Here is a 26,576-nt window from a genome sequence, read left to right on the forward strand (position 1 = left end):
AGAAGACAGGGAACAGTGGGGACGCACGTTCTAATCTAACCTAACCTATTCTAATAATTATGGTAATTTATTAGAATAGGTTAGGTTAGATTAAAACGTGCGTCCCCACTGTTCCCTGTCTTCTGATTGCTGGAATCGGAGACGAGCCGCCACCTTCAATACCTAGGGTAACATTAACCTCGTTTTTTATAACTAAGTAGACTATGTTTGAATGAATATTGTTCATCTAATTGATTGCCTTTTAATTTTATTTTAACTATTAATATACTTGAATAATAATTCTAAATCAGTTGAGCCTAGGACAAACTAGTTTGGTCCGTAACATTTATTCAAAATCCTTTAATAATATTGTTATATAAGTTAAAAAGTAAAATAGTTTAAAAGTAAATACTTTGCAGAATCTATATGATTAACATATCTTTTGGAGTAAGTTCATTATTTAAAGTATTTAATTTGTTTACAGAAAATTTGTATTAAACAAAAGTTTATTTGATAGAGATGAATTAATATCAATTCTTTATCTAATATGAAGTTAAAGTTGACTGAATAGGCCTGTGTGTGTAAAAATTAAATATAACTTTTATTTTTTAATTTTCAACGATCAAGCCTTTAATAAAGTATTAAACGATGCACAATAAACTGTGACCATACTTACTATAGTTAAATGATTACAAAATATTGAATTTTATAAAATGCTGGAGTTATAATACTGTAATAATTATTTGTAATACAAAATTTATGTTGTAAATATAGCAGAGTGAAATACTCTTACAGATTGGTTTACTGATTGATGTTAAGGAGTCTACAAAAATTTGATAAATGATTTTAAATGCATTAAAGTATTTTGTGATAACAATTTAGAATAATTACAGTGGAAATTTGATTATCTGAACTTGATGGGGCCAAGTCTTTTGGATAATCCAGAAATATGTTTCACTTTGTATTTTGGATGCATTAAGCACTGTGTATTTAAAGTTTTATGAACAGTAATTACTGTGTTTGAAAGTAAATTAATTTACTCAAAATTTAATGTTACATATCTATTGCCTAGTTTTGTGGTGTTACATGAAGAGTTCAGTCTCTGTAGGTATATATTCTCTTGGTAAGTACAGTACAATGCTACTTGTTCTAGTATTTTTTCTTTTTGAAAACCATTTCAGATAATTGAGTTTCTACTGTATGTATTTATAGCTCGTAGTTTTAAGTCACTTGAGAACAGGAGAACTTTTGCTTCTGTTTAAAATGTAATAAAAGTATTTCAGAAAATATTCATTTATTTTAATAGGGAGGAATCAATCAAAACTTAGTTTTAAGTCATAAGTTAGATTCTGCATCTAATTCTCAATTACCGGATCAACAAAATCGAATGGGTTCCGAACCAACTATTTATCCTCAAAATTCTTCTTCTGTACCTACTAGAAACTGTCAGAGTTTTACTTATAGTGAAATTACTTCAAAAACTCAACCGAATGATCAGTCAAATTTAATTTCACCAACATATTATCTTGCTGGAAACAACTTGCAAGTAAGAGAGAATATTGAAGCATCCAATTCCACAACTATATTAAATACAGATATATTGTATAATTATGTTAATCAAAACCTGATGATGCAACATTCTAATCAAACAAATGATATAAATGAATCTAGTGTAGCCCACGAACATATCGAACAGCCAAATAATTCTCTATGGAATGTTCCACCTGTGCTGACTGATTCTGATCATCAAAAACATACATTTACACCTAATTTATATCAATGTCCAGAAATAAAAGGACAAGAAGCTAACATAATTCATCACACACAGTGGAAAAATTATAGTCATCCAAAAATTACTACTATACAAGAATCAGAAAGTATACCAGATACATCACAAGAAGAATGTAGTCATGCCATGGGTCCAATGCTAGTAGCTGCAATGAATGGTCTTGCATTATCTCACCCCGATATAATTTTAACTCAGGAAGAAGAAAACAAAAAGCCAAGAGATGCAAGGGTAAGATGATCTGAAATCTTGAAATATGGCATTTAAATAGTTAGTTGTGAAATACGTTTAGAAAATTATTGAATTATATAATAATATATTTTGTAAATTTAGAATAAGAAAATCTTAAATTGCTTATCAAATTTATAATAAAAATATAAATTTGATAAGATTTGAGTTATTTCTAGATAGAAAATTATCACAAAAATTTGTCAAAAAAGATATATACAGTAGTACAAAACAGAAAATTATTTATAACTTTCTAATCAATTATAAGAAGAAGAAAATCCTAAATTTTAAATAAAATAAATATTTATTGGCATATCTGTTCATACATTTAAATGTAAGTTATTGATTTACAAGTGTAAAATTATAAATCTTAATAAAACAAACACTACAATTAATTTTTTTTTAACTATTTAGGTACAGCAACTTGAAAACAGATTGGCAGAGGGACAAGTTTTCTTAGAGTTTGAACAAATCATAAAGAAGAAACCTGTAGATGATTTCAGCACAGCCCTTCTTCCAGAGAATCTCGGCAGAAATAGGTTTAAAGATGTTTTACCATACGAAGACAATCGTGTGCGTATTACACCAAATAAAGAAAATCGTACGGGATACATAAATGCATCTCACATTGCAGTAAGCAAGGAAGATACACACATTATTTATTTTTTTAAATATTTTAGTAATTAATACAAAATTATATTACAGATAACAGTTGTTGGAACACAGAAATTTTATATTGCAGCTCAAGGTCCATTATCCACAACTGTTCATAGTTTTTGGCAAATGATTTGGGAACATGACGTTAATATTATAGTTATGCTCACAGAAATATGGGTATAGTATAAATTTAAATATTTAATTTTGATTTATTCTCAACTAATCAGTTGATCATGTTTAACTTTATCATCATTTTTATTTCAATAATTTATAATACTAATAAAAATTATGTTTTAAATTATTTGAAGGAGCAAGGCAGAGAAAAATGCTTTCCATATTGGCCTCAAGATGATGATTCCAATAATAAATTACAGATTGGAGAGGTAAGTTTAATATTAAATAGTAATTTAAATAAGTTTTATTAGTCAATTAACTATGTCTTATTGTTCTGTTTACATAAAATTATTTATAGTTTCAGATTCTCAGGAATTCAAGTATATCTTCTCCTACATTTGTAACTAGTTCTCTTACTGTAAATCATATGATATCTCATAGCCAACGTTCAGTTTGGCATATACAATATACGGATTGGCCCGATCACAGTTGTCCTCAAAATTTGCAAGGTTTTCTTGGTAAATATGTTAAAATTACATTAAAATATTTCATATCTTAGTACGTAACTGGAGATCTTAAAAATCAATTTTTCTAAATAGTACCATAGCCAGTATAGTATGGTAATGTGATTTATAAAATATTAACCTTAGATATTGTGTTATTAAAGTAGTGTATACAACAGTTTTTTTGAATTTATTTACAAAAGGATGTTATATAAATAATAGCGAAAATATTAGGCATACTGTATGTGTGTACAGAGTACATATACAGATTGAGTCAAGAACCTTGCACTCATTTTGTTTCAAAAATACCAAAGATATGTAAATAATTAAATTAATATGTAAGAAGTATGCATGGAGTCTTTCTTTTCCTTTATCCTGAAAACTGTTTTAAGTGACCTTTGAAAATTATCACTTATACTCCTCAATCCTTTCAAAAAATTAAATTCATATTACCTTGAACATTTTCTGGATTCAGCATTGTGTAAACAATGGAATTAGAGTAATTACATGGTGCTCTTTAACTTTGATTATTGGAGCTATTTGACTTGAAAATTATTTAAAGACCACTGCTTGTTGTTTGTCCATGTTTAACAAGACTCCTTTGCAGTCAATTATTTTCACATTACACTTGTATGACTTGCACCTAACTACAGAAAATGGATATAGTTTATAAAAATAATTTACATTTCCATTAATCATTAAATTTATTAGTTAGTACTGGAGCTTACCAGGCAAATGTGTTCGTCTTTCCCTGAAGATTATATTACTCACTTAATTTCCTTTATATTTCTGCTTGTAGAATAATTTCCATTGTTGGGTGGGAATGAAAATTGAGTATAATAATCATTTCCAGTATTTGTCATCCTTACAAAAAATATCAGAATACAGATTCAATTCTTATACTTGCTAAATTATACTTTTAACTTCAGAACATAGAATAAAGGAAGCAATTTTCTTTTTCTCTTGTCCAAATTGAAGTACATTACTTAACTCCACCTGTTTGCTTCATAAATTACAATCACTTTCCTCATCACCAATTTATGCAATGTTGTTCTTTTAGACCCAATTAATTTAAACAAGAAAATTAGGGAGAGAAATCCCTTCCAAAAGTATCAATAAATAAAATTCTTATGTTCCATGGGGATGAACTATTTTCAAGCATTTATTTTCTTTGTTTGGAAAGAGACAGGATTTCAAATTTGGCTGCTTTTATGAGGATTTCACAATCTCATGATTTATTGTGAGATCAACATTGACTATATGTAAGATGTCAAGTTTATACTTGTCAGATTTGCCCTATGGGCACCAGCACCTCTGCACTTTCTCCATCCCTACAGTGGGAGCAGCTGAGTGGTGACAGATTTCACCAAAGTACTTAAGTCAAACTACCAATGAAAATTTCACCATTTTCAATTCAGACTCAGAGCAGCAGGATAACATTTTTATCACTAAGTCATTCAGAGAAAAAGAGAGCTGTCAGACAGAAATGTCTGCTAAAGTGGATAGAAACAACTTAATCTGTTGCTTTTTCCAGAATAATGATGCTTATTTGCACACAGAATTTCCCAGGAATGTCTGTCACATTGCCACCCTTTCTTAGCTTACTTAGTCTCCAGATTTGTTACCCATTGAGCATTGGGACAAGATAAATAGCCAAAGCTGGAGTGGCAGTTGCAGGATGGCATTTGGTGCCTGTATTCATCCATGATGTACAGTACCATTGCTCCACATGAATTGTCTTTTCTACAATATTATATCTCTGTATTTAAAGGCAAATTAATCTAGCTCTAATTGATTCTAATCCCTGACTGGATTATGAAGATAAATGTATTTGTATAAATATCATTTTTAGTCTATTATTGACTATGAATCATTTTAATTTGAAAATTAAAAAATATTATTATTATTATTTAGAATGCTAACCATATTTTATTAAATTTAAGGTTTTTCTTAAACAAGTAGTCACTGTCAAGGTTTCTATCTTGATAAATAAACCAATCAATACTGGAATTCATTTTTGTAACAGAATTATATTGTTTTCAGGTTTTATGGAAGAAATTAATGCAGTAAGGAGAATGGCAAATAAAAGTCAAACTCCAGGCAGAAGAACTAATTCTCCTATTGTAGTTCATTGTAGTGCTGGTGTTGGAAGAACCGGAGTTGTTATTTTGTGTGACATCATGCTTTTTGCTTTGGATCACAATGAGGTTTGCAGATTTATATTATTATTTTGAAAATATTTTTTAAAATATTATAAAATTTAACTGTTTTATACAGGTAATTGACATGCCCAAAGTTTTAACGGAGTTAAGATTACAACGAATGTTGACTGTTCAGACAATCGCTCAATACAAATTTGTGTATACTGTTCTCATACAGTATCTGAAAAATGCTCGGCTCATTTAGAGAAATGTCTATGTTTAATTCAAATATCTGAACCTTTCATCAGTTTTACTTGCGACAAAAATTTATATAAATGTGTGGAGCTTCATTTTTTACGACTGTTTTGAAAGTATTTTTATTAGCATTGCCAATTACATTTGAATCATTTATAAATTAACTTACAAATAATACTAATGTTTAATTTAACTCTAGTATGTAAACTAGATCTTTAGCTATGAGCTACCAATATGTTTTATATAAAACAAATGTGTTATTTGAGTTCAATTTTTTAACCAATGGACAATTTTGGCAATTTAATTTAGAATTTTAGATAAATTTTTATAAAAAGAATATACGTTATTTATGTTTTGGGTTAAAGAAAATTAGGTATATGAATTTTCATTTAGAGCAGAAAGTTTTATAATGTACACAGAGCTGATGACAAAAAATTTGATATTTCTGAACAACAAAGAAAATTTGTGAATAAATGTACACCTGTGCCAAAAAGTTTCATTATAAAAAGTAACATACCAATGAATTTATACCCAACTTGGCTTTATATATTTTTATATCTGAACAATGTCATTGAATGCAGTTTGCAATCTCTATTTACATGAATTGGATTGAGAATTTATTTCTCTTATTAGCAGAAGCAAGAAAATTAAATCAAATGATTGTCTTTTAAGTTATAAATTAAGAACTGTACACGATCTTTCATCAGTACAATTTAAACCTACTTTTCTATATTGTGTACAGAAATTATAAAATATTAGCAAAAGTTTATTTAAACTTTTAATTCTAAGAATAATACATATGTAAATGATCAGTTTTTGAGCAGATATGCATGTAAACTCTCATTTTAGATTAAGCAGTTATGATTGTATCATTCTAATTTAAAATTATTTAACAAGTTGATTGTCACATTGTTATACATATTCAGTATCACTGATAAGCTGACCTGTCAATCAGACCTGTTATATGCTGATGGCATTATTGTATGATTTATTTGATACATAAAGAATCAACAGTTTGAAATGTTTAATGTATTTTTACGAACATCCTCATAAATAATGCCATTAAAGAGGACATCTTTAAATTAATATACAATAAATTAGTGAATAAAAAATAATTTATTCAATTGAAATGCAAAAATTGTTATTGACTGATAATCAATAGTACTTTATTGTATAGCTAGTTAGTATTTAGGAATTTGAATATTTATATTATTTATGCTATTGTACTTAGAAATTCAATTGATCTAACAAAATATTTGAATTTTCAAGATTATTATTAGATAGAAAATATGCAATTTTAATGCTGTTTATACATATGTAAACAATGGATTTTGTTTTTTATAGTATATGCTATCAATTGTCACTTACGAGTTTATATAAGCATTTTTCTTTCATGCAAATTCAAAACGTTTGAAAAATTTTCAAAATTACGTTGATGTAAAAAAAAATTTTAATTTTATATAAATGGTGTCTTCCAATTTACATATCAAAATTTATAAAAGTAAATGGTGAATATAGATGCAATATAATTGCAGGATTGAGTGCCAATTGACTTTGCATCAGTGTATAGAATTATACCACATGTGTATATAAATAAAATTACATGCATAACTGTTTCCAAAAAGTAACGAACTTACTCCGAGAAGAACGAATCGCTAGTCATTTTGTGTATTAAAATTTATAGAAACTTTAAACCATAAAAGGAATGTTAATCAGATTGTTATATTTGATGTTTGATAAACAAAATAGGATCTAATTGTTTCTCAGACATTGAATTTTGTTATTGAAAGGCACAAACGAAGCGTCGTCAGTTTGTTGAAACATTGTTGCATTAAATATATATCTCGTCGAGCGGAAGATAACTTTGTATTTCACGTACATCATTCCTACGACTGGTGCAATGTACATAAATTGACATTTGCCCAAAATATTACATGTAAAATATATGTATAGAATGTGCCTTCTCTCCATAATATTCTTGTTATAAAAATAAGTTATTTTTATTATGTCATTATTATTATTGTAATATCAAATAGAAAAATAAAATAAATTCTTTTATTGTTTTGCTTATTCTCATGTTAATTTTCAATATAAATAATTTTTATTCTTTGTGATACTTGAATAAAATATATTTAGTACTACTGAAAGCAAATAATTGTAAAGTTAGCAGATGATACAACAAAACATTCAAAAAAATTCTATTACTTAAAGCATGCTTGTGAAATCAACGAAATCATATTATTGATGGAAAAACATTCTTAAAAAAAGACCATACAATTAGTAAACGATGAAAAAGTTGATTTTAAAAATCATCAATGAGAACGCTATTTATATATAATACAAAATCAAATAATAATTGAAATGATGTGATATAAATACTGTATATAAACACACACACACACACAGATGTATGGCTGGCTGCCTGCCTGCAATCATTACATGCCTGCTAAATATATAGAAGCCATCCTGCAAGGAACCAAGTTTATGTGAATTTGTATTTGAAAGTTAATCAATACAATTGAAATGCAGCACACATTAAGCATTAGTGATTTCTCAAACAGACAATAAAACATTCATGATTTTATATTTATTAAAATTGTTATAATGTTCATTTTCTCATTGTTGGATCTTCTTAAAAGGGACTGTTGTCCATTTATTGTGTTCTGAGAAGTTTGTTTTCCTCTACAGAAAGAGGACTTATCTACGACGCAAATCACTTAGCATACTGTCAAGAGTCACCAGAGTGACTCCTCTCCAAGTGAAAGTCACTGACTATATATATATATATACAGCAGTGGCGTGCCGTGACATTTGATGATAGGGAAGCTGTGTTTCTGTAAGAAGCCGACTTACAGGGGCAATCAATTAATTGCGCGTCAGGGCCTTTCGTATTCGGCCGTTTGTTCGATAAGCCAGTAAAAACCATATACTACTTTAAATGTATTTTTAATAGATTATCTGACGTACTTAATAAATAAGAAAGTTCAATATAATTACCTCCGTTATTAGATTCAATAAATTCCCTACGCCCTCTAAATGCCAATTCTCGCTTTGAGAAAAAACACATAATTACGATTAATAGATATATCTAAATTAATAGATGTTATCTTGTTATAATTTTCAATATTTACTTTATATTGTCTACCAATGTTAATATAAATTCTGTATTAAATAGATAAATAGGCATCCGTCTCTGATATTAATGCGCGTAAGTCTTCTATATTGTGTAAAAGATTTCAACATTCTTGTTTCTGTAAAGTGATCAAAGTACTGTACAGTACATCTGATTTAAAAGTTCTCTCGAATTTACAATTTTGCATACCTAACATGGCGTTTTTACACTGCTGAACATTAAAATTGATACACCATAAAGGCGGCAGGCAACAAACGCGAAATTTGCACGAAAAATACAATATGCCGGGTGCTCCGTACTGTACCTCAAGATTACACGCCAATTTAATCATGTTTTCCTCCGTTATACTGTATGCGTGATTCTGATATTCGCTTTCTTTCCCGGAGTAGAAATTTTAATGGCCGGCAGGGTATAATCGCAGAATGTTTTAAACTTTAAATGTACCGATTGATATTAAAATACCGTGGGCTCGGCCCGATTCCCTTTGGAAAATTTGGAAAAAACTCCTATGTGTTGCACATTACAATTAATTTGAAAAATGAATAATCGAAAGCTTTTGCCTAGTATACGGTAGAGATTTAAAAACGATTTTAAATTTAATTTTATAACCATTATAAATTGAGTATTAGATTCGTTACGGTTATCCGTTAAGGATTTTCCGTTATGAGGCGTTGCCTAATGTTTTAAAAACGTTCAAACTGTCCAATAGCATTAATCGTCCAATCGGAGTGTTAGAATTTGCCGTTTCGACCAATCAGAAAACGAGGCCGGCTATAAATTGACGTCAATTCTCGGCGGATACGTCACAACCGTTACTACAGTAGGAGCGTATGCCCTTTGCTAGTCCTGTTCTGTGTTTCTTTCTTTTTTTAAAATAGAATTTTGGTAAGCCATATTTCAATTATAGTTATTTTAAATCTAATTTTAAAAAGACTAGCAAAAATAATATTTTTAATGTTTAATTCCCGAATCGTTCGAGCTGGAGTACAGTACCTAGATATCAGAGTACGACTATCAAAGAAATGACGATTTTTTTAGTTTAATAAAACTAAAAAAATCGTCATTTCTTAATGTAAACCCATAGACCACGTGATGACAGTCGACGGAACATGGCGGCGATGACTCGTGTGTCGCTACTCTGATATCTAGGTTCTCTACACTGATAGCAATAGTTCGAGGTGACGAATTAAAGTATATTTTAAAATTTATATTTTTATGCCGAAGATACGAAAAATATGGGAACTCAGACGTTTCAATTTACGTGGAATAATCACGAGAAGGATCTGGTGTCTAGTTTCCAGCATTTATTGACTACGGAAGGTTTGACGGATGTCATTCTAGCCTGCGAAGGAAAAAAAATGAAAGCTCACAAATTAATACTCAGCGCCAATAGTCCGTTCTTTAATAGTATTTTTATGGATTATCCTAATCAATGTCCCGTTATCGTCCTAACCGATACGAAGTATTCCGATCTGAAAATGATTCTGGATTTTATTTATAACGGCGAAATTGTAATCCCGAGAGGTCAACTAGCTAAAGTTTTAAAGACTGCAGAAGTGTTGAAAATAAAGGGTTTAATTCAATCCGAAGAAGCCCCGGAAGAAGTGGCAAAGGAATCTGCCGAAGTTTGCACTCCGCTATCAAAGAAAAGAAAACGGAGGAGGAAGAGAAGCTCGAGTGAATCCGACGACGTGGTCGAGATTCCCTCTAAAGTTAAGTCGTCAGAATCCCCCGTTTCATTTGGGTACGGGAAAGAAAAATCTTTCGAGTCGTTTGCAGATAATAAAATAACCACATCGGCCAAGGACGAAGTCGGTGATGTGATCGAGATCGAAAGCGTGAGCATATATCATTTTATTTCGAATATTTATAGATTAAGAACGTCATACTAAGCTAATATAATTTATTACATAACAATTTTGGTTAATATACTGTATATTTTCAGGAGAACGAAGGTGAAAATTTCGAATCCGAAGCTCCATCGAGCCAATGTCGTCGCAGAATCTTGTTTCCACAACTACGTCCGACCCATCGACATCCGTTATAGCAGCCACATCTGCACTTATTTCGAATGAAATTAAGCTAAGCAATGTAAGGACCGTAACAGACGATGACGATCGATTGTCTGAAGATTCCACAACTCGAGATTTTTCTCTTCAATATTCGACTGGAAGTTCCGATATTGGTAACAGACTGATTCCATAAATAAATTTATTTTATATATTATTTTAAATGTTAATGTTTTTATAGAACTTCCAGCGTCGTCCACTCAAACCGGTTTGGACCAAAACGTTCCCGACGATCCTCACGAAGAACCCGCAGTGTCGGAGCCATCGGTAGCCAGTACTTCCCGTGACGATTTGAATTTATCGGAATCAAGTAATTCTAAAGGTGAGGCAAATACAATTTTAGGGGATACTATAGATTACTACCTATGGAATTTCGGGTGTTTGGGTATATATCTGAACTCAGGGGACCGAGACGAGTTCAACGATACCCTACTCTTGGACCGGAGACGAAAAATAAAGAAGTTGTTATACTTTTTTCCGGCGATCGCGCGATGATAGGGAGTCGCGTCGCTCTCTCCGCTCTCGTATCGCGTGTTTAACCAATGCCACCTAGATAATCAGGCCTGTGCTCTCGAAAGTAGGGCTTACAAGAGTAGTCATAACAACTCGATGCCAGCAGGGAAGCACGGAGTTCAACTTACTTGTTAGATGATTTCCTTCTGATTATTATTTAGTGTTATAACGTTGTGTAATAACAAAAAGTACAGTTTAATTTTTCTTTGAGATTTTAAGTTTTAAAAGTATTATTAAATAATAACTGTATTAAATATATGAACTGTAGACATGAAAATTATAAGTTTTTATTTGCACTTCTCATTTTATTATCTACCAAGATAGAATTTTATACAGAAAACTCAATTTACAATTTTTAACATTTTACATTACATTACATTTTACATTACTGTCACCAGCATACAGCCACAGCATAACTTGATAGAATAATTTTATTTCACTAACTTTACTTGGATTTAGTAAAAATCTTTTTCTTCCTAGGTACTGCATCTTTGGTAATAGTCTGATTTTTCTTTCTACAGTAATTATTTAGAAAAATGTTTGTTGAAATCCATACTATTTTCTTACAAATATCTTCAGGAAAATGAAAATTTTCACAACAGGATCCTTCCCAAAGTAATTCACTGGAGACAATTGAATTTAAAGTGAGGCATGTAACTAACTTTCTTTGGTTTTGTACTTTGAGAAAATCTGATTCAAATTTTTCACAAATTTTTTTCATAATTAAATATGTAACAACAACAACTCCGATGACATGAGACTGAGGAAAAAGGAGTTTACCTCGACTAATATTTGTTATTAAGGAATACAATTCTTCATCTTCTAAAACCTCACTTAACACCAACATATCTTTACAAAATTCACATTTTATCTTTTTCAGTAGGGAATAGCAACAGTACCCTGCAATGTATGTCAAAATAGGCAAATCTTCATTGTAATTTTCAATTTCTACCAAAGTTACATAAATTTCATTAAATAAGGGAGGTACCAGTATGTCCTTGATAATTGGTGGAGGCTCGGAGAAGATATCTTTTATTTCATTGAAGTTTATTTCACCAAAAACATCTGACTTTAAGTTTAATCTGATTACAGATTGTAAACGAAGTTTCTTCTCAACTTCATACACTTGTCTAATACTAATATTATATTGGCCACCACTTAATTGTCTGTACTGTCCAAACCGATCTTCTAGGAGGTCAGTTTGAAATTTGCCAGGTAAAAAGTTCGAACAATTCATCTCACTTAAATAATATTTAGACAAATGTATAAGTGCTTCTGTAGTTTGTGTTAGAGCCGAATGGGTTTCTTTCGTCAATGAGCCTTTTGGATAACTTATATTCATTTTCTTCCATTTTTCTAGCCATTGTAACATATCTTTAAGATATACAATTTTGATGTCGGCTGCATAATCTGTTATAGGACACATGAAATCATCATTTAACCTGTTTCCTTTGCCAGGTGTTTTAACGTTAACAATTTTCCACCATTTTACAAAGATGTTGATATAAACAGCTGTTTCTCTATAGTGGGAAAGCAAATGATTAGGGCCTAGAGTTAGAAGAGACTCTGAAGTGAGATCATTGAAAATTTGCAATACCAGTTTCACATTTTGTTTTTCAAAAGCATTGGGATGCAAAGCCTTTAACGAAAGACCATGGCAATACTTTGCCAATTTATCATGTTCGAGATCATACATTTTTAATAAAGTATCAAAACAAGCATAATGAACGACATTATCATCTCCCTCAAATGTTGGATAAATCATGGAGGTCTGCTCTCTTTGCTTCAACCAGTTATGCCATATACATTTCATTATATGCACTGGATCAATAACATAAAATAAAGTTCTAGTCATATCTTTAGGGTGTTTATACATACAAGTAACATCTGGAGGATCAGCAAATAAAGACATGGCTTTTCTATTGATAGCATTATCATCTGAAATCACAGAAACAACTTTAAATCCTATTTCTTCCAGTCCTAGAATAATTTTTCTGATCCACTGATGCAAACAATTACCCATCACTTTATTGACTCCTAAAATGTGAGCAACATCTTTGAAATTACTTAATATACTAGCTATCATGAACACTTGAGCTGCATTTGCAGTAACCAATGTATCATTATTAGACATGCCAACCAAATTTCCATTTTTGTAATCAAAATACTCTTTCAAGTGTATTTCATCTATCAATAGATTAATATAATACTCATGAGGTTGTAAAAATGTATATTTTCTGTTCACATATGATAAAAAGTTGTCTTCACATTGCTCTTTTTGGGGCCCCAAATGTAAATTAGAACAAACTTTTTTCTGATTGTACATGGATGAGGACTGATAAAAAAATCTAGCCTGTCTGATAAATTTGTAAGCACATGGTGAAATAGAATGCAGCAAACATGAGAATATCATAAATGAAGGACTGTATACAATTTTTTTAGAAATTATTAATGACATTTGTTCAATGATAAAGTTGACATTCTTCCTATTCTCAAATTCAGATAGATCTAAAGACTTTAGAACATTTACTACAAAATTTAAAATCGCTTCAACATTCTCTGGGTTATTAATTTCTGTGACTGTCTTTTCAATTAATTCCAATAAATCAACAAGTTCAGTTACATTTGATATCTTGGTTAAAAATTTACTGTCCTTGCCCAAATCTCTTATACGATGGCTATATAAAAACACCAATAAATCAAGATGTTCATTGACAACAACAGAATATGTTATTACTGGAGCAGATTTTGGGTCAATATTCAAGAACATTATTGAATTGAGACTGGTAATAACATTCCAGAAATTGGAAAGATTCAACATTGAGTGATTTCTGTCTGTAAATCACTCAATGATGATAACTTTCTTGCTTCCATGTAATTTTCTCTTTCATTCCAACTGTCTTGTAAAGCTTTCTGAAGGTTTTCTTCTTCCAACTTTTGTCTCTTTACTTGAGGACTCTCTCTGTAAGTTGTTGATTTGCTCAAGTATTTCAAGCAGTTTGGAAAAATAGATGGAACTGCTGTTAGTAGTAAAGATGGTTGTACCAAGGTACGAGGACATCCTTTATTTCTTGAACTATCTGTTGATGTCCTTACAATTTCAGATGAATGAAAATGTTGCTCACACACCTGTATTAAAATAAACAAAAAATAGTTAAAAACAATATTTTAATTGTGTATTGGCTTTAATAATTACTAATGCATTATATTATACTAATAAAAAAAATAAGTGAGAATAGATGTTGAAAGTGTAGAAAACATTGATATTGGCTTCTCATATTCTTAGTGCCTCATAACTTCTCTAGCAGTATTCAAGATAAATTCAAGACGCACACATTAAAAAAATCTTGAAAATAATTGTTAGTTAAAAATGTATATACAGTATATGTTTTCCTGCTTGAAAATTTGAAGGAATAAATCATATAAAATAACTTTGGTTGATTATAAGATGAAGTAGAATATATATATATATAATAAATTTGTTTAGAGCAGATTAACAACCCTGTTTATGATCAGGGTTGTTAAAGTATAAATAAGTGGAGTTTTCACTTTACTTTCAACTTTATAAAAAACACTATATATATGTCATGAAAACTAACATCGTCACTGATAATATATTTCTATTAATTAAATATTCAAAAATTACTCTTCAAAGCCTTTCCATAACGTATGATTATTAGCAGTGGTTATTTTTATGTTATTTGAGTCACTATCAATTCAGTTTATGTTTAACATTAATTCACTTACCTTTGTTGTTTTGCTGACAATTAAGTTGTCTCTAGGAATGGCTCGTTTCCATTTTTCAGCTAATTCAGCTTCCTTTGGAAATGAAAATACTTGTACTTTCGGTCCGGTCGGATAGTTGCCTTTACAACCAGTTACACAGCACATGTACGGCATTTTTCACGACCTTATCACGTTTACAAATCTCTAATATTTATAAAATGCTTCCGTAACACAGTCAACAAACCCAAATATTCTAAGAAAATTAGTCAATATTTCAATTTAATTACGATTGTAAGCACGACTGCCTAACTTAACGGCATATGACTACTCCTGTAATGGCGGACAACAGTTATCCCATGAGCACTCAGGCCTGATTATCTAGGTGGCGTTGGTTTAACCCTCCGGGAAATGACCGTAGTCCGACGTCATGGTTTGCAGACTTTACCGCAAGATGGCAGTACTAGCAACTACGGTGCCGTCTGCATGAGAGCACTAAAAAAGTATGGTAACTTAAAAAGTGTGATAACTTTATTTTTCGTCTCCGGTCCAAAAATGATTATATATTTGAACTCGGGACCCCAAAGTCCTGAAATTGCATAGGTGGTAATCTATAGTACACCCCAATTGGATTTTTACACGTTGCTTTCTATCAGTGGCGTAGCGAGAAGTGTATCATGTCCCAGGCGCCATTCGAAGGGGGGGGCGCCCAAATGGTCTCCAAGACACTATATGTGTTTCTGGAGGGAGGCGCCACTTATGTTCGCTACGCCACTGTTTTCTATACGGAATTTACAGGTTAATGCAGAATTTAATCTGAATTCTTAAATGAAAATTTGTTTAATTATTCCATTAACTTTATTAATTCGTCATACTTTTTACCCATCTTAAGATAATTGGAGTCTGCTATATACATATGTATATAGCAATTAATTATCATTATATTACTAATTTCTAAAAATTTAATTTAAGTATTGGTTTGCCTATAGATATATACTTCGATGTATATACACACTATATGTGTAAGAATTGTCACGAATCTTTGTATAGCGTGATTTATTTGTATGTAAATATCTTTGAAAATCTTGGTTTGTATTTTTATAATTTTTTGTTTCAATAAAAATAATTTTTAAAAATTACGGATTTCAGTTCATTTCTTTGCCGTTAAATCGTTTATAAACTTATGAATAAAACGTGTACGCGACTAGATAAGACGGTAACAATTATTTGATCGGCGCGTGTGCCAAGCGACGCGACACACGCGTTGCATGGAGTTAAGCAGCGTAATTCTTTTTACTTACTAACTAATGATTATTACGTAACCAAATTTAATTATTATAAGCATGTGACAAAAGACTAAACTTATCGTAAGCACTTATCGAAGTTTGTATATATTTAATACGAATCGGCTCAAAAACACCCAACACCATGTTAACACGTCGCGGTTGACACCTTATCGTCGTAAATCACAAGTTTTAATGTAAACTCGGCTAATATTTAATAGCATCAATTCCCCTAATACCTCCCTGCAAAATTTCAGAAATTTTCGATAAACAGCACAGGAGTAGGGTTTCTCAAACGGGATCCCGGTTGTTTTTTTAACCCGGGAAATTTTTCTTATCCCGGGAAATTCCGCAAATTTCTTAAAATAAGAAAAAAGTGAATCTTTGTGTTAAGGTTGAGGAAATTTTGTAAATAGAAAAGTATAATTAACTCAAACTATCAAAAAATAATAAATACAAATGTATTCTAAAAATTTTTTACTCGTTATGGCACGTCATAAATGGTCAATAATCAACACGTAGCTTATTTGTGGCAGGACTCTCAAATTTCTTTACCTGTAATATCTGGAATAATTGTGCTTATGTTGTCCTAATTTTTAACCAAGCCTAGTAGCTTCAATAACTGCGTAACGCCAAGTTGTGCAAATTGGGCCAAGATACAAACGAGTACGAAGTTTTTCTTCATAACCTGATTAATAAAGACAAACGAACTGCCGAATTATTGGGCTATGATGTTTCTATTAAAGCAGTCGAGGTAGACAAATGAATAATACTAGAGAACAAAAGAAGTACTGCAATAAATCTCGAAAACGAACTAGAAAACTTTCAGGATGCAAGTGAAAAACACAATACTGTAAAGTACTTAATTTTAGTATCTTAGGAAACCGACTATAATTACGGTCGGTGAAACTTCCGTTAACCTAACGGGTACTTTACGCGGATTCGAGATTAGTTTGCCAGGCCTGGGCTTTTAAGCGTGCACCGAAAAATTAGTAATAACAACGATAAATATCAAGTCAAATCAAAAGTTCAAATATATTTAATTAGCAACTAGAACGTACTACGTACAAATGTCAATAATCCAAACAAAAATTTATTAACGAAAATCAACAAGTCAACCAGACAATAAACTTAGCTTAACTTAATAGTAATTCCCCTTTGAAATTCGACAAATCAAATACTTAGCAACTATGAACAAAATCTCTTACTAATTAAACGTCTATCCGTCACCTCACTATACGAAGAAACTATTTCCTCAATACTTTCGATATCGTCAAATCGTCAATCGAACTCCTCTTTAGCACCTTGGATCGTCCAATTATCAATCTGGACTTCTATCAGAAAATACTTCGCTTTCGAATTAACCTCGCTCTCACAGTCGCCTCGATTTGGAAATCACCTCTCCTTCTTCGGTTAACGTACGGGTTTTATACTGTGAGGTGACGTCACACTTGAGCTGGGTTACTCCTCTTATTTACATACTTAGTTGCTAACATTAACTTTGTTCTGGCAGCTTTAAGTTTCCGACAAAGCTTATAAACCGTTTACAAAATATTTATCATAATTTTCTGGGATGTTTAAGACGGTTTATCAAGTATTTCTCTACTAGTGATTGTGGGGACTCCCCCCCCATTTTTTTCTGCGGACTATTACTTCCGCCGGGCAGCGCAAGTGCGCAAGATGTTTCCTATGGCGCTTATTTCTCCGTGAGTTGTTTTTTCTTCATTTTTCATTACTAACAAGAGAGTGGTGGGGAACCTTCGTCCTAAATAGAGAGGTTTCATGTCGACATCACGAGTGACGTCATGAGCATGCGCAATTGTCCAGCGCCATCTTTGTGACTGTTTGTGACTCGTTTACGTTTTGTGTGTGTTCACGTGCGTTTTAACTGGAGTTCTTGTGTTGTTTTTTTCGTCGCGAATATCACTATGGTGATTTGTTGTGTAATTGGGTGTAATGCTAGTTCACTCAAGAACAAAGGAACATCATTTTTTAAAATTCCCGGCATTATTTGTCATCAAGGATCTCAAACTGAGGAGCTTTCACGACGAAGGCAAACTGCATGGCTCTCGAGAATTAACCGGAAAAATTTCGTTACGAATAAAGTGAACATCAATACAAGAGTTTGTCAGAAACATTTCATTTCAATATTTACGTTAATAAACACTAAGTTATATTTTAAAACCTAAAAGAGTTTACTGATTTGCTTATATTAATTTAGTTAGGTATAATGCATTTATAAACGAATAACTAACGTAATTTCAGGCTTTAGCTAGTGCAAACTTATAAACATTACACGTTAAAACGAAAAGCAAGTAGACTTATTATATGCTAGTTTCAACTAGAAAATAAAGGTACTGAACAATTTGAATTAAAAAATTTCCACGGCTGTTTTTAATTAGACTTTTACTTTCAGACAAAAATTCTTACTTAAGAAATACGTAAAAACACGAGTTTAAACAAACAAAAGAAAACATCTTTCCAAGCAATATTACTTCGCTGTTATTAATTACTTTTACTTTTATATCAGGAGAAACCCAGCCACTTGTTAAATAGTTATGGGCCTCTAAAGATTTACAAGCTTTCATTTGTGACAGGGTGTAGAAATTTGTTGTAAAAACCAAATAGTTTATAATGTCACCAAATTCTACTTTCGGCCACAACTCTTGATATACGACGAAGTCTGATAAACTGGCTTCGTATGGATCGCCTCGACATAACGAAATTTTCTCTTCGTACAGAGCCGCATCTCGTCCTGTTAGACTGCTAGAATAGCTTGCAAGAAAAGAATCTTTTTTAACTTAATCCATGATAATAGAACTGCAGTATTTTTGTACGTTTAAACTAAAAAAAAGACGTCGAATAACAGACTACGTGCAAGCTAAGCCAGCGAAAACTACCACAAAAATGGCGAATGGGCGGAGCAAACGTGTGTTTTATCACGTGACATGCGACCTTGAAACCTCTCTATAAACATAAACCCCAAACAAAAAGATAATAAAACGGAAATAATAATAAAATAAAAAATAAGGTTCGGACTCAGTTCCTTACAATACTTGTCTTCTCTTAAATGTATCGATCCACGTAATAAAAATTTATCGCAGTGAACTTCGAAAAATAATGAGAATTTACAAATACCAACCCGCACCCTACGAAATCTGGCGCGAACTGATCATATACAATAGACAAAATGAAAATGCTCTTGTCCAATGTCATCAGGTTACAAAAAGTTTCTGAATAAACGTTAAAAGTTTTAAAGAATTTTTTCATCAAACCCGATGAATTTAATTAATACACAGTAACTAAATCTGTTTAATAAAGAATAATAATTTACCATTATAATTATGCAAATTAGATATAAAAAAGATCATTGCGCAAAATCTCCCGCCAAACATCAGATGACTGTTACTTCATGTGGCTTTGAAGCTTTTCTAAAAGCAAAACACTAAAACTTATATATAATTATTTTACTAATCCATTCAAATTTAAATAATATAAAATGTCTAGATCTGTTTAATAAAGATTAGTAATGTACTATCACTAATATGCAAATTAGTTATGACAAAGATCACTGTAAGAAATCTGCCGCCAAGTTGATCACATGACCAATAGCTAACACCAAGAAATATGAAGAAATATGTTAAAAATTTAATGTTTATGTGCAAATTAACGAACTTTAACAAATGTCATCAAAGACAACAAAATAATTTTCAGCTTACATAAACTATAATAAATGATTATTTCTTCGAAAAAAAGTCGATATACACGAATAAATAATAATTATTTAATAATGCCTTTATCCATTTTAAGTTGATATTGTAAAAATTAAACTATTTAATTTGTTTGGCTTTTATAATTTAGAGTTTCCGAGTATTTTACTGTGAAATTCAATTTAGTAAACAGAAACAAAGATAAGCTATTAAATATGAACAGCACAATACAATAATTTTTACGTAAATTGAGTGTAAATACAGAAAAAAACGAATTATATCAAAGATGGGACAAACAAGCTTACATCCCCAGAACAGAGCTTATAATTCGTTGTCATTTTCAGCCTGTTCCTACTTCGACTGTTTTATGTTGTTAAAAAGTTAATGTTTTAAGATAAAAGGGCATTTTCTTAGTGAAGAAAGATAAAAGTATCGAAATATAATATTCACACGCACAAAAATATTCACGTATGTCGATATTAGAAATTTGAAATGAATTATAGAATGTCCTCGATAGTCCTATCGTGTGATTGTCTGTTTCTTCTCTCTTATTTTTGTTTGCTACGTGAACATAAGATATCTTTTATAACTATTGATAATATAAACATTTTGTTTCTTTATATATTACCTTCAATTACAGCTGCAAACTTTAACACATGGAGCATGTGACAAAGTATTACTATATCCATTATTACTTTATCTTGAATACACCTGAGACCCATGACAATATATATTAACCTACTTTAAGTATTATTATTTTATTTAGAAGTCGTTTTAAACGTTGTCATTACATCAAATTATGAAATGGAATATTCCAAGTGTAAGAGTAACGGGGAAGAAGCCATGCGTGGGGAAAAAAATATGTTTTTACCTAAATTATAATAAAATTTACTTATATTTACGTAAAATATCGACAATTTTTTTCTGGAGAAATGTTTCTTGATAAAATTAATTATCTATATGAATAAAACTTTCAATAATACATTAGTTACAATGACTGACTTTCAATGACTGAAATGTAGAACTACGTCAAAGATGAATACGAAGTTCAATTGGCAAGTAGTCCCTTTATTAGCAAATTAATTTGTTGGTAGACTTTTTTACATTTGAAGTGTAATTAGACGAAACTAAATGGATGTGAATATAGAAAGCAGAATATGGCAAGACTAATAGATAAAAGTATTATTACGTATTACTCGATCAGAAAGTGTTAGAAAAATTTATACTTGAAGAATTTTGATTTGAAAATTATGGCCTAGTGTTTATATCGAAAATATTTTTCAGTTACATTTGTAATCACAATTACAAATTATGTAAAATTCAGTCTTGATATAAAAATACATTATTCGAATAGTAATGGCGCTTAAATATTTACAGGATTAATTGAAGTTTTCGAATTTCGACCTCCATAGATTCAAAATTATAGAAAATCCAATTTGCAACTGTGGCCTCCCCGTTCCTGATACAATTGGACATATATTAAATGACTGTAGTCTTTTCGATCGTCAGCGGATGAGGATTATAGCCTTCCTTCGCGAGCGTCTCGTGGCCTACTCTGTACTATAAACTTACTCCTCGCGCTACATTGGCCTTAGCTATATCAGTATGTATCCACTTTCTGTATTACTTTCTAAAGAGGCCGCACTCTGTAGACTAGGTTAATTACAATAGACAATTGTGCACTAATTCTAAAGAGTTAATATTAAAAATTTAAATTAATATCTAATCTCAAACTGCAGCCGTTTAGTAGTATGTAGAATTATAAATTGATAGAAATTCATCAATCCTTTTCAACATCTAAGTAGGTCACCTCTCTGCATGAGGTCCGTTACCTTGACAACGAACTTGTGTCACCTACAAATGTTGCTTTTTCTTCTAAACGACTCTAGTAAGTTCCTACATATTCATTACTTCATCTATTGCAATCTTGTAGCGCTATCCCTCGGCCTTCGACCTCGTATTGTCGCTCAATCATTGATGCAATTCAAATAAGGAAAACTTCTCGGGTGTACTATAGATTACTCCCTATGGAATTTCAGGACTGATTATATATTTGAACTCGGGACCGAGACGAGTTCAACGGTACCCTATTTTTGGACCGGAGACGAAAAATAAAGTTATCACACTTTTTAAGTTACCATACTTTTTTAATGCTCTCATGCGGACGGCACCGTAGTTGCTAGTACTGCCATCTTGCGGTAAAGTCTGCAAACCGTGACGTCGGACTACGGTCATTTCCCGGAGCGTTAAACACGCGATACGAGAGAGCGACGCGACTTCCGATCATCGCGCGATCGCCATTTCGGTTAATGTTACTTATGGCAGCGAACATGGCGGCCCGACTGACCTCTCGTATGGGCGCCACCACGTGCTAAACTAGTGATCGATTCACGGTAGTTCTTGAACAAAGTAAAAAAAGGGGGAAACGTCTACTAAAGGCAATTTTAACGGCAAGCACGCGACTCCCGATCGCGATAGCGAGGCCGACTTAGCGGAGAGCGACGCGACTCCCTATCATCGCGCGATCGCCGGAAATAAGTATGATAACTTTTTTATTTTTCGTCTCCGGTCCAAAAGTAGAGTATCGTTGAACTCGTCTCGGTCCCGAGTTCAGATATATACCCAAACACACGAAATTCCATAGGGAGTAATCTATAGTATACCCAACTTCTCCTCTCCCAGATCTTCCTTAGCAATACACTTATATACATAGAAATTGCTTTACTGTCTTCTACCTTTTGTTGCCCGGTATGCTCAATCTTCCGTTTGTTCTAGACACCCGGTATTAGGATTATCCATTCTTTTCTTACCTGTGTGTCTCCTTGCCGCTTCCTCCTTAAATTCTATTTCGCTTTGATTTCCAAATTGCTTCAATTTTACGAAAGAATCGTCATTCGTCATAAATTTTATCGTCAAAATATCGAAATTTTTTTGTCGACGTATTTATATTTAATTTAGGCATTGGTCTTTCTCTTTTAATAATGTTTTCTTTTTCATTATATGGTCTTAAACCAAAACTTTTTTAAAATAAATTTTTGAATCACTAGCCACAATATAAGGGCTAAAATTAAAATTATAAAAAAAAATTACTTAGTAAAACAAAATGTGTGATGAATATACATGCCTAGTAAAAAAATTCTTCAATTATATGAATATACTTTTAAAGAAACTTATAATTAAATATAACTTTGTGAAGAAATGTACATAAAAATAACAAAATATTCTTTACTTTTTAAATCTTAAAACAATCCACTTAGTGAAATAGCTCCCTACGAATGGCTAATGAATGGAATCAGAGACGGTCCAGCTACGTGTGTGCGTGGCAAATCGCGAGGGTGCCGATACCGGTCAATGTCAAATGCCTCTTTTGTCGCATCACTAGTATATATCAAAGGACGCGACGGGGTTGTTGTAGATTTTAAACGTTTCTCACCATAGTTGTAAAAATCTAAATATGTTAAACTTAACAGATTGTCCGTCGTTCGTTTTCTAACTAATTCGTTTTAGGACCGAGTGTTCACGGAAATTTCCAAAATTTACAACTTTTCGGTCACTCTCATTGAACTGGAAAAATTTCTGTCTTTATTTCATCTAATATTATGAAGAGATCAGACCCCACTGCACTCGGCAAGAGATTGGTTCGGTTTTTTTTTTTTTTTTTTTTTTTTTTTTTTTTTTTTAAATTCTTTCCGCCCTGTGAGCACTAAGAGGGCCTCTTATAGACGGCCCATTATGGGTTCGGCCAGGCCCACAATGGGGCGACCGGGTGGTGAGGGACGGGGCCCGACATATCCGAACGGACCACCCCCCGAAAAATTCCTGGGAATTATTCGACCCGTTCGGATTCGATCCCGGGTCCCCCAGAGCGGTAGGCTGCCACCTTGACCGCTCGGCCATCCGGCCGTAGATTGGTTCGGTTAAGCTTCTGTTTAAGTATAATTTCGGCTCTTTCATCAGGATTTTATAAATGTTTCTAATTCCCTAATCGCTTAATTATTTAACTACTTCTTAAGTAGAAATAAGTTGAAACCGGTTACTTTGTACTTGAATATCTGTAGTCTTGGGAAAGAAGTGGAAAGAAATTTTTATGACAACCGATACATAAATCGTAAATTTAAGGAAAATAAATTCTAGAGCTTTTTTTGTACCATTGTACGTCTCATTCATTAAATTTGGTTGTAAACGATGCTGCCAAAGTAACAGTTAATTTTTTAACACTACTAGAATTGTACACGTTTTTTCTGCATCCCCTTACAGATGGGACATACTAAATCGTAATATCACCGGTTTAACATCGAAATCCGTAAGCAATATAAGATGGGAGAGCGGAATAAACGCAGAATAAATATATCAAATATTTTAATGGATTTTTTAAAACTCCTGTCAACTATACAGAACTATCATAAAAACATACCAGTAAATTCCTATCGGTTGGGTTAAGTTATAAATCTAGTCTAGAGTGGGCAATCTTTTTTATAACATGGGCCAGAATAAATTTTACGTTATTTCCGCGGGCCGTAGTAGTTAATTGACGCCTTCTTGTGACTCGTAATTTTTTTAGTCTGCAAATATGAAATAAATAAATAAAAAGTTAATTACTACATTTATTTCTCTTATCGTTTTCGAAAATTACAAAGAATTGGAAAATTAACTATTAATTAGTTATTTTTCCAATTTAATAACCTATTAAAGATCTCGCGGACCGGATAGAAACTTTTCGCGAGCCGTAGCTGGCCCGCGGGCCGGGGGTTGCCCGCCGTTGATCTAGTCTACTCGTGATTCACATAATCGGGCGAGGGCGGCCGAATATCTAGCAGGCAGGCGGCTAACAGCCTACAACCGGTCCGGGATATAAAATTGGACGCTTTACGCGTGTGTCGCTTCTACCAGCTAAACCGTGACGTTGGTGCTCTGTAAACTGCATGCGCAAATGCCTATAATCTGGCTGCTTGGAAGTTGACAGGAAGGTGGCTAACAGCTCAGAACCTGTCTGGGATATAAAATTAGATGCTTTATGCGTGTATCGCTTCTACTAGCTAAACCGGGTGAGGTTGGTGCTCTGTAAACCGCATGTGCCAATGCCTATATAATCTGGCTGATTGGAAACTGACCCGGTTTCGACATTCCTTCCGCCACTGAATTATTCGAATATACAATAGCAATCTTATCGTTTTTTTCACATGTAGTATACAAATTTGTAAAAGATACATAATGCAGTTATAATAGAAAATTAATTTTAATTAATGCTGTACGTTAAAATATGAAAATTTATATTTTATAAAATACAAGGGAAGGTCATTGGAAGGTGGAATCGGCGCTTCCATCGCTTCCAATGACGGCACGCCACTGATATACAGGAATCAGAGTTAAATTTGTGTATATCCTGTCTACTCGGACATTGTTTTCAGTTTTGACTAAGTCCTATTAATAAACAAAGTAATTGTACTGTAACGTAATTGTATTAGTAACTGAAAACAAAAATACTTCTGTAGTAAGCTGATACCACAGAGGTATTTACAACCTCCATATAATGGACCTTACAAAGGCTTCCTTACTTTGTCACAGCAGATAAATACATGGAACATGACTCCAGTTCTTTGTGGATAAATGGGTTGCAATAGCACTGGGCTATAGGCACTGGTTTTAAGTTTGCAACTGAGAACCTGAGACGAAAAATTCTCCGGACAGTCTGAGGTTGGTGCCGTGAAGCATCTCAGCTGCAGTAGTGTTGGTGTCCTCACGGAGAGCAGTTCGCAATCACAGTAGGATCGTAGGTAGCACTTCCGTCCATCATTCAGTAGTTGACACTTTCTGGCAGTTTTAAGTGAACGATGAAAACGTTCAACCGTGCCATCTGCAATTGGTTGATATGCTGTAGTCCTAACTCTTTTGGCTCCAAGAAGTTGAGCGAGGGGTTTGAATAGGTCGGATTCGAATTGTCATCCTTGGTGGGATGTTATTTGGGCAGGTACTCCAAAGCGGGATATCCAGGTCGGAGTATAGGGCTGAAGCCACTGTTTATGGCAACGGGATTGCCTCGGACCAACGAGAAAATCTATCAATGATAGTGAGGCAATATGCTGAGCCGTTGGAAGGTGGCTAAGAGCCAACAATATCGATATAAACATGTAAAAATCTACCATCTGGAATAGGAAAGGTTATTTTAACGCTTAACTCACATGTGAGTTACGCGTTTAATTATTTTAAGCTTTCCGCCACGAATTTTGCATATTGCTGTTTGACAACTGACACATCAATGACATTTATACTAAATAACCTTTACTTTTCTTAACGAGTATCAATTGCTGCTTGATCCAAGTGAATCTTGTCAGGCAGCCAATATCATAATCCTTAAGTTTGTTAGTCTTTCATTTACTAAATAACTACTGAAGGAGGATGCACACATGCGGTTTTGTCGATTTTGTGCCGTTTTTCTCGTGCCGCAAAAGTTGGTTGAATTCTATCTTTTGCGGACCGCCGCC

General features: G+C 32.4%; 2 protein-coding genes and 1 long non-coding RNA gene across 3 annotated transcripts in view; 2 read left to right on the forward strand and 1 right to left on the reverse strand.

Moving 5' to 3' along the window:
• Pez (protein tyrosine phosphatase non-receptor pez) overlaps positions 1-5,754 on the forward strand; it is a 32,011-nt gene extending 26,257 nt beyond the window's left edge. Inside the window, exons 16-22 of the mRNA XM_067263688.1 lie at positions 1,286-1,996; positions 2,408-2,626; positions 2,699-2,827; positions 2,959-3,033; positions 3,123-3,282; positions 5,311-5,474; positions 5,545-5,754. Of these exons, the coding sequence (XP_067119789.1) occupies positions 1,286-1,996; positions 2,408-2,626; positions 2,699-2,827; positions 2,959-3,033; positions 3,123-3,282; positions 5,311-5,474; positions 5,545-5,673 (1,587 nt within the window). The 3' untranslated portion in view covers positions 5,674-5,754. The remainder of the gene's footprint in view (positions 1-1,285; positions 1,997-2,407; positions 2,627-2,698; positions 2,828-2,958; positions 3,034-3,122; positions 3,283-5,310; positions 5,475-5,544) is intronic.
• Positions 5,755-10,739: 4,985 nt separating this feature from the next.
• Positions 10,740-11,188, forward strand: LOC136969696 (uncharacterized). Its single transcript, XR_010879854.1, has 2 exons — positions 10,740-10,981; positions 11,047-11,188. It is a non-coding gene; the product is annotated as an uncharacterized lncRNA (long non-coding RNA).
• Positions 11,189-14,192: 3,004 nt separating this feature from the next.
• On the reverse strand, positions 14,193-15,278 carry LOC136969718 (uncharacterized). Its single transcript, XM_067263993.1, has 2 exons — positions 15,126-15,278; positions 14,193-14,507 (listed from the first exon to the last, which is right to left on the reverse strand). Exons 1-2 carry the CDS (start codon positions 15,276-15,278, stop codon positions 14,193-14,195), a joined length of 468 nt encoding a protein of 155 aa, XP_067120094.1.
• Between the last annotated feature and the right edge of the window lie 11,298 nt (positions 15,279-26,576).

Source organism: Centruroides vittatus, unplaced genomic scaffold (assembly GCF_030686945.1).
Source record: "Centruroides vittatus isolate TY-2023 unplaced genomic scaffold, ASM3068694v2 contig_18, whole genome shotgun sequence".
NCBI classification, from domain to species: Eukaryota; Metazoa; Arthropoda; class Arachnida; order Scorpiones; family Buthidae; genus Centruroides; species Centruroides vittatus.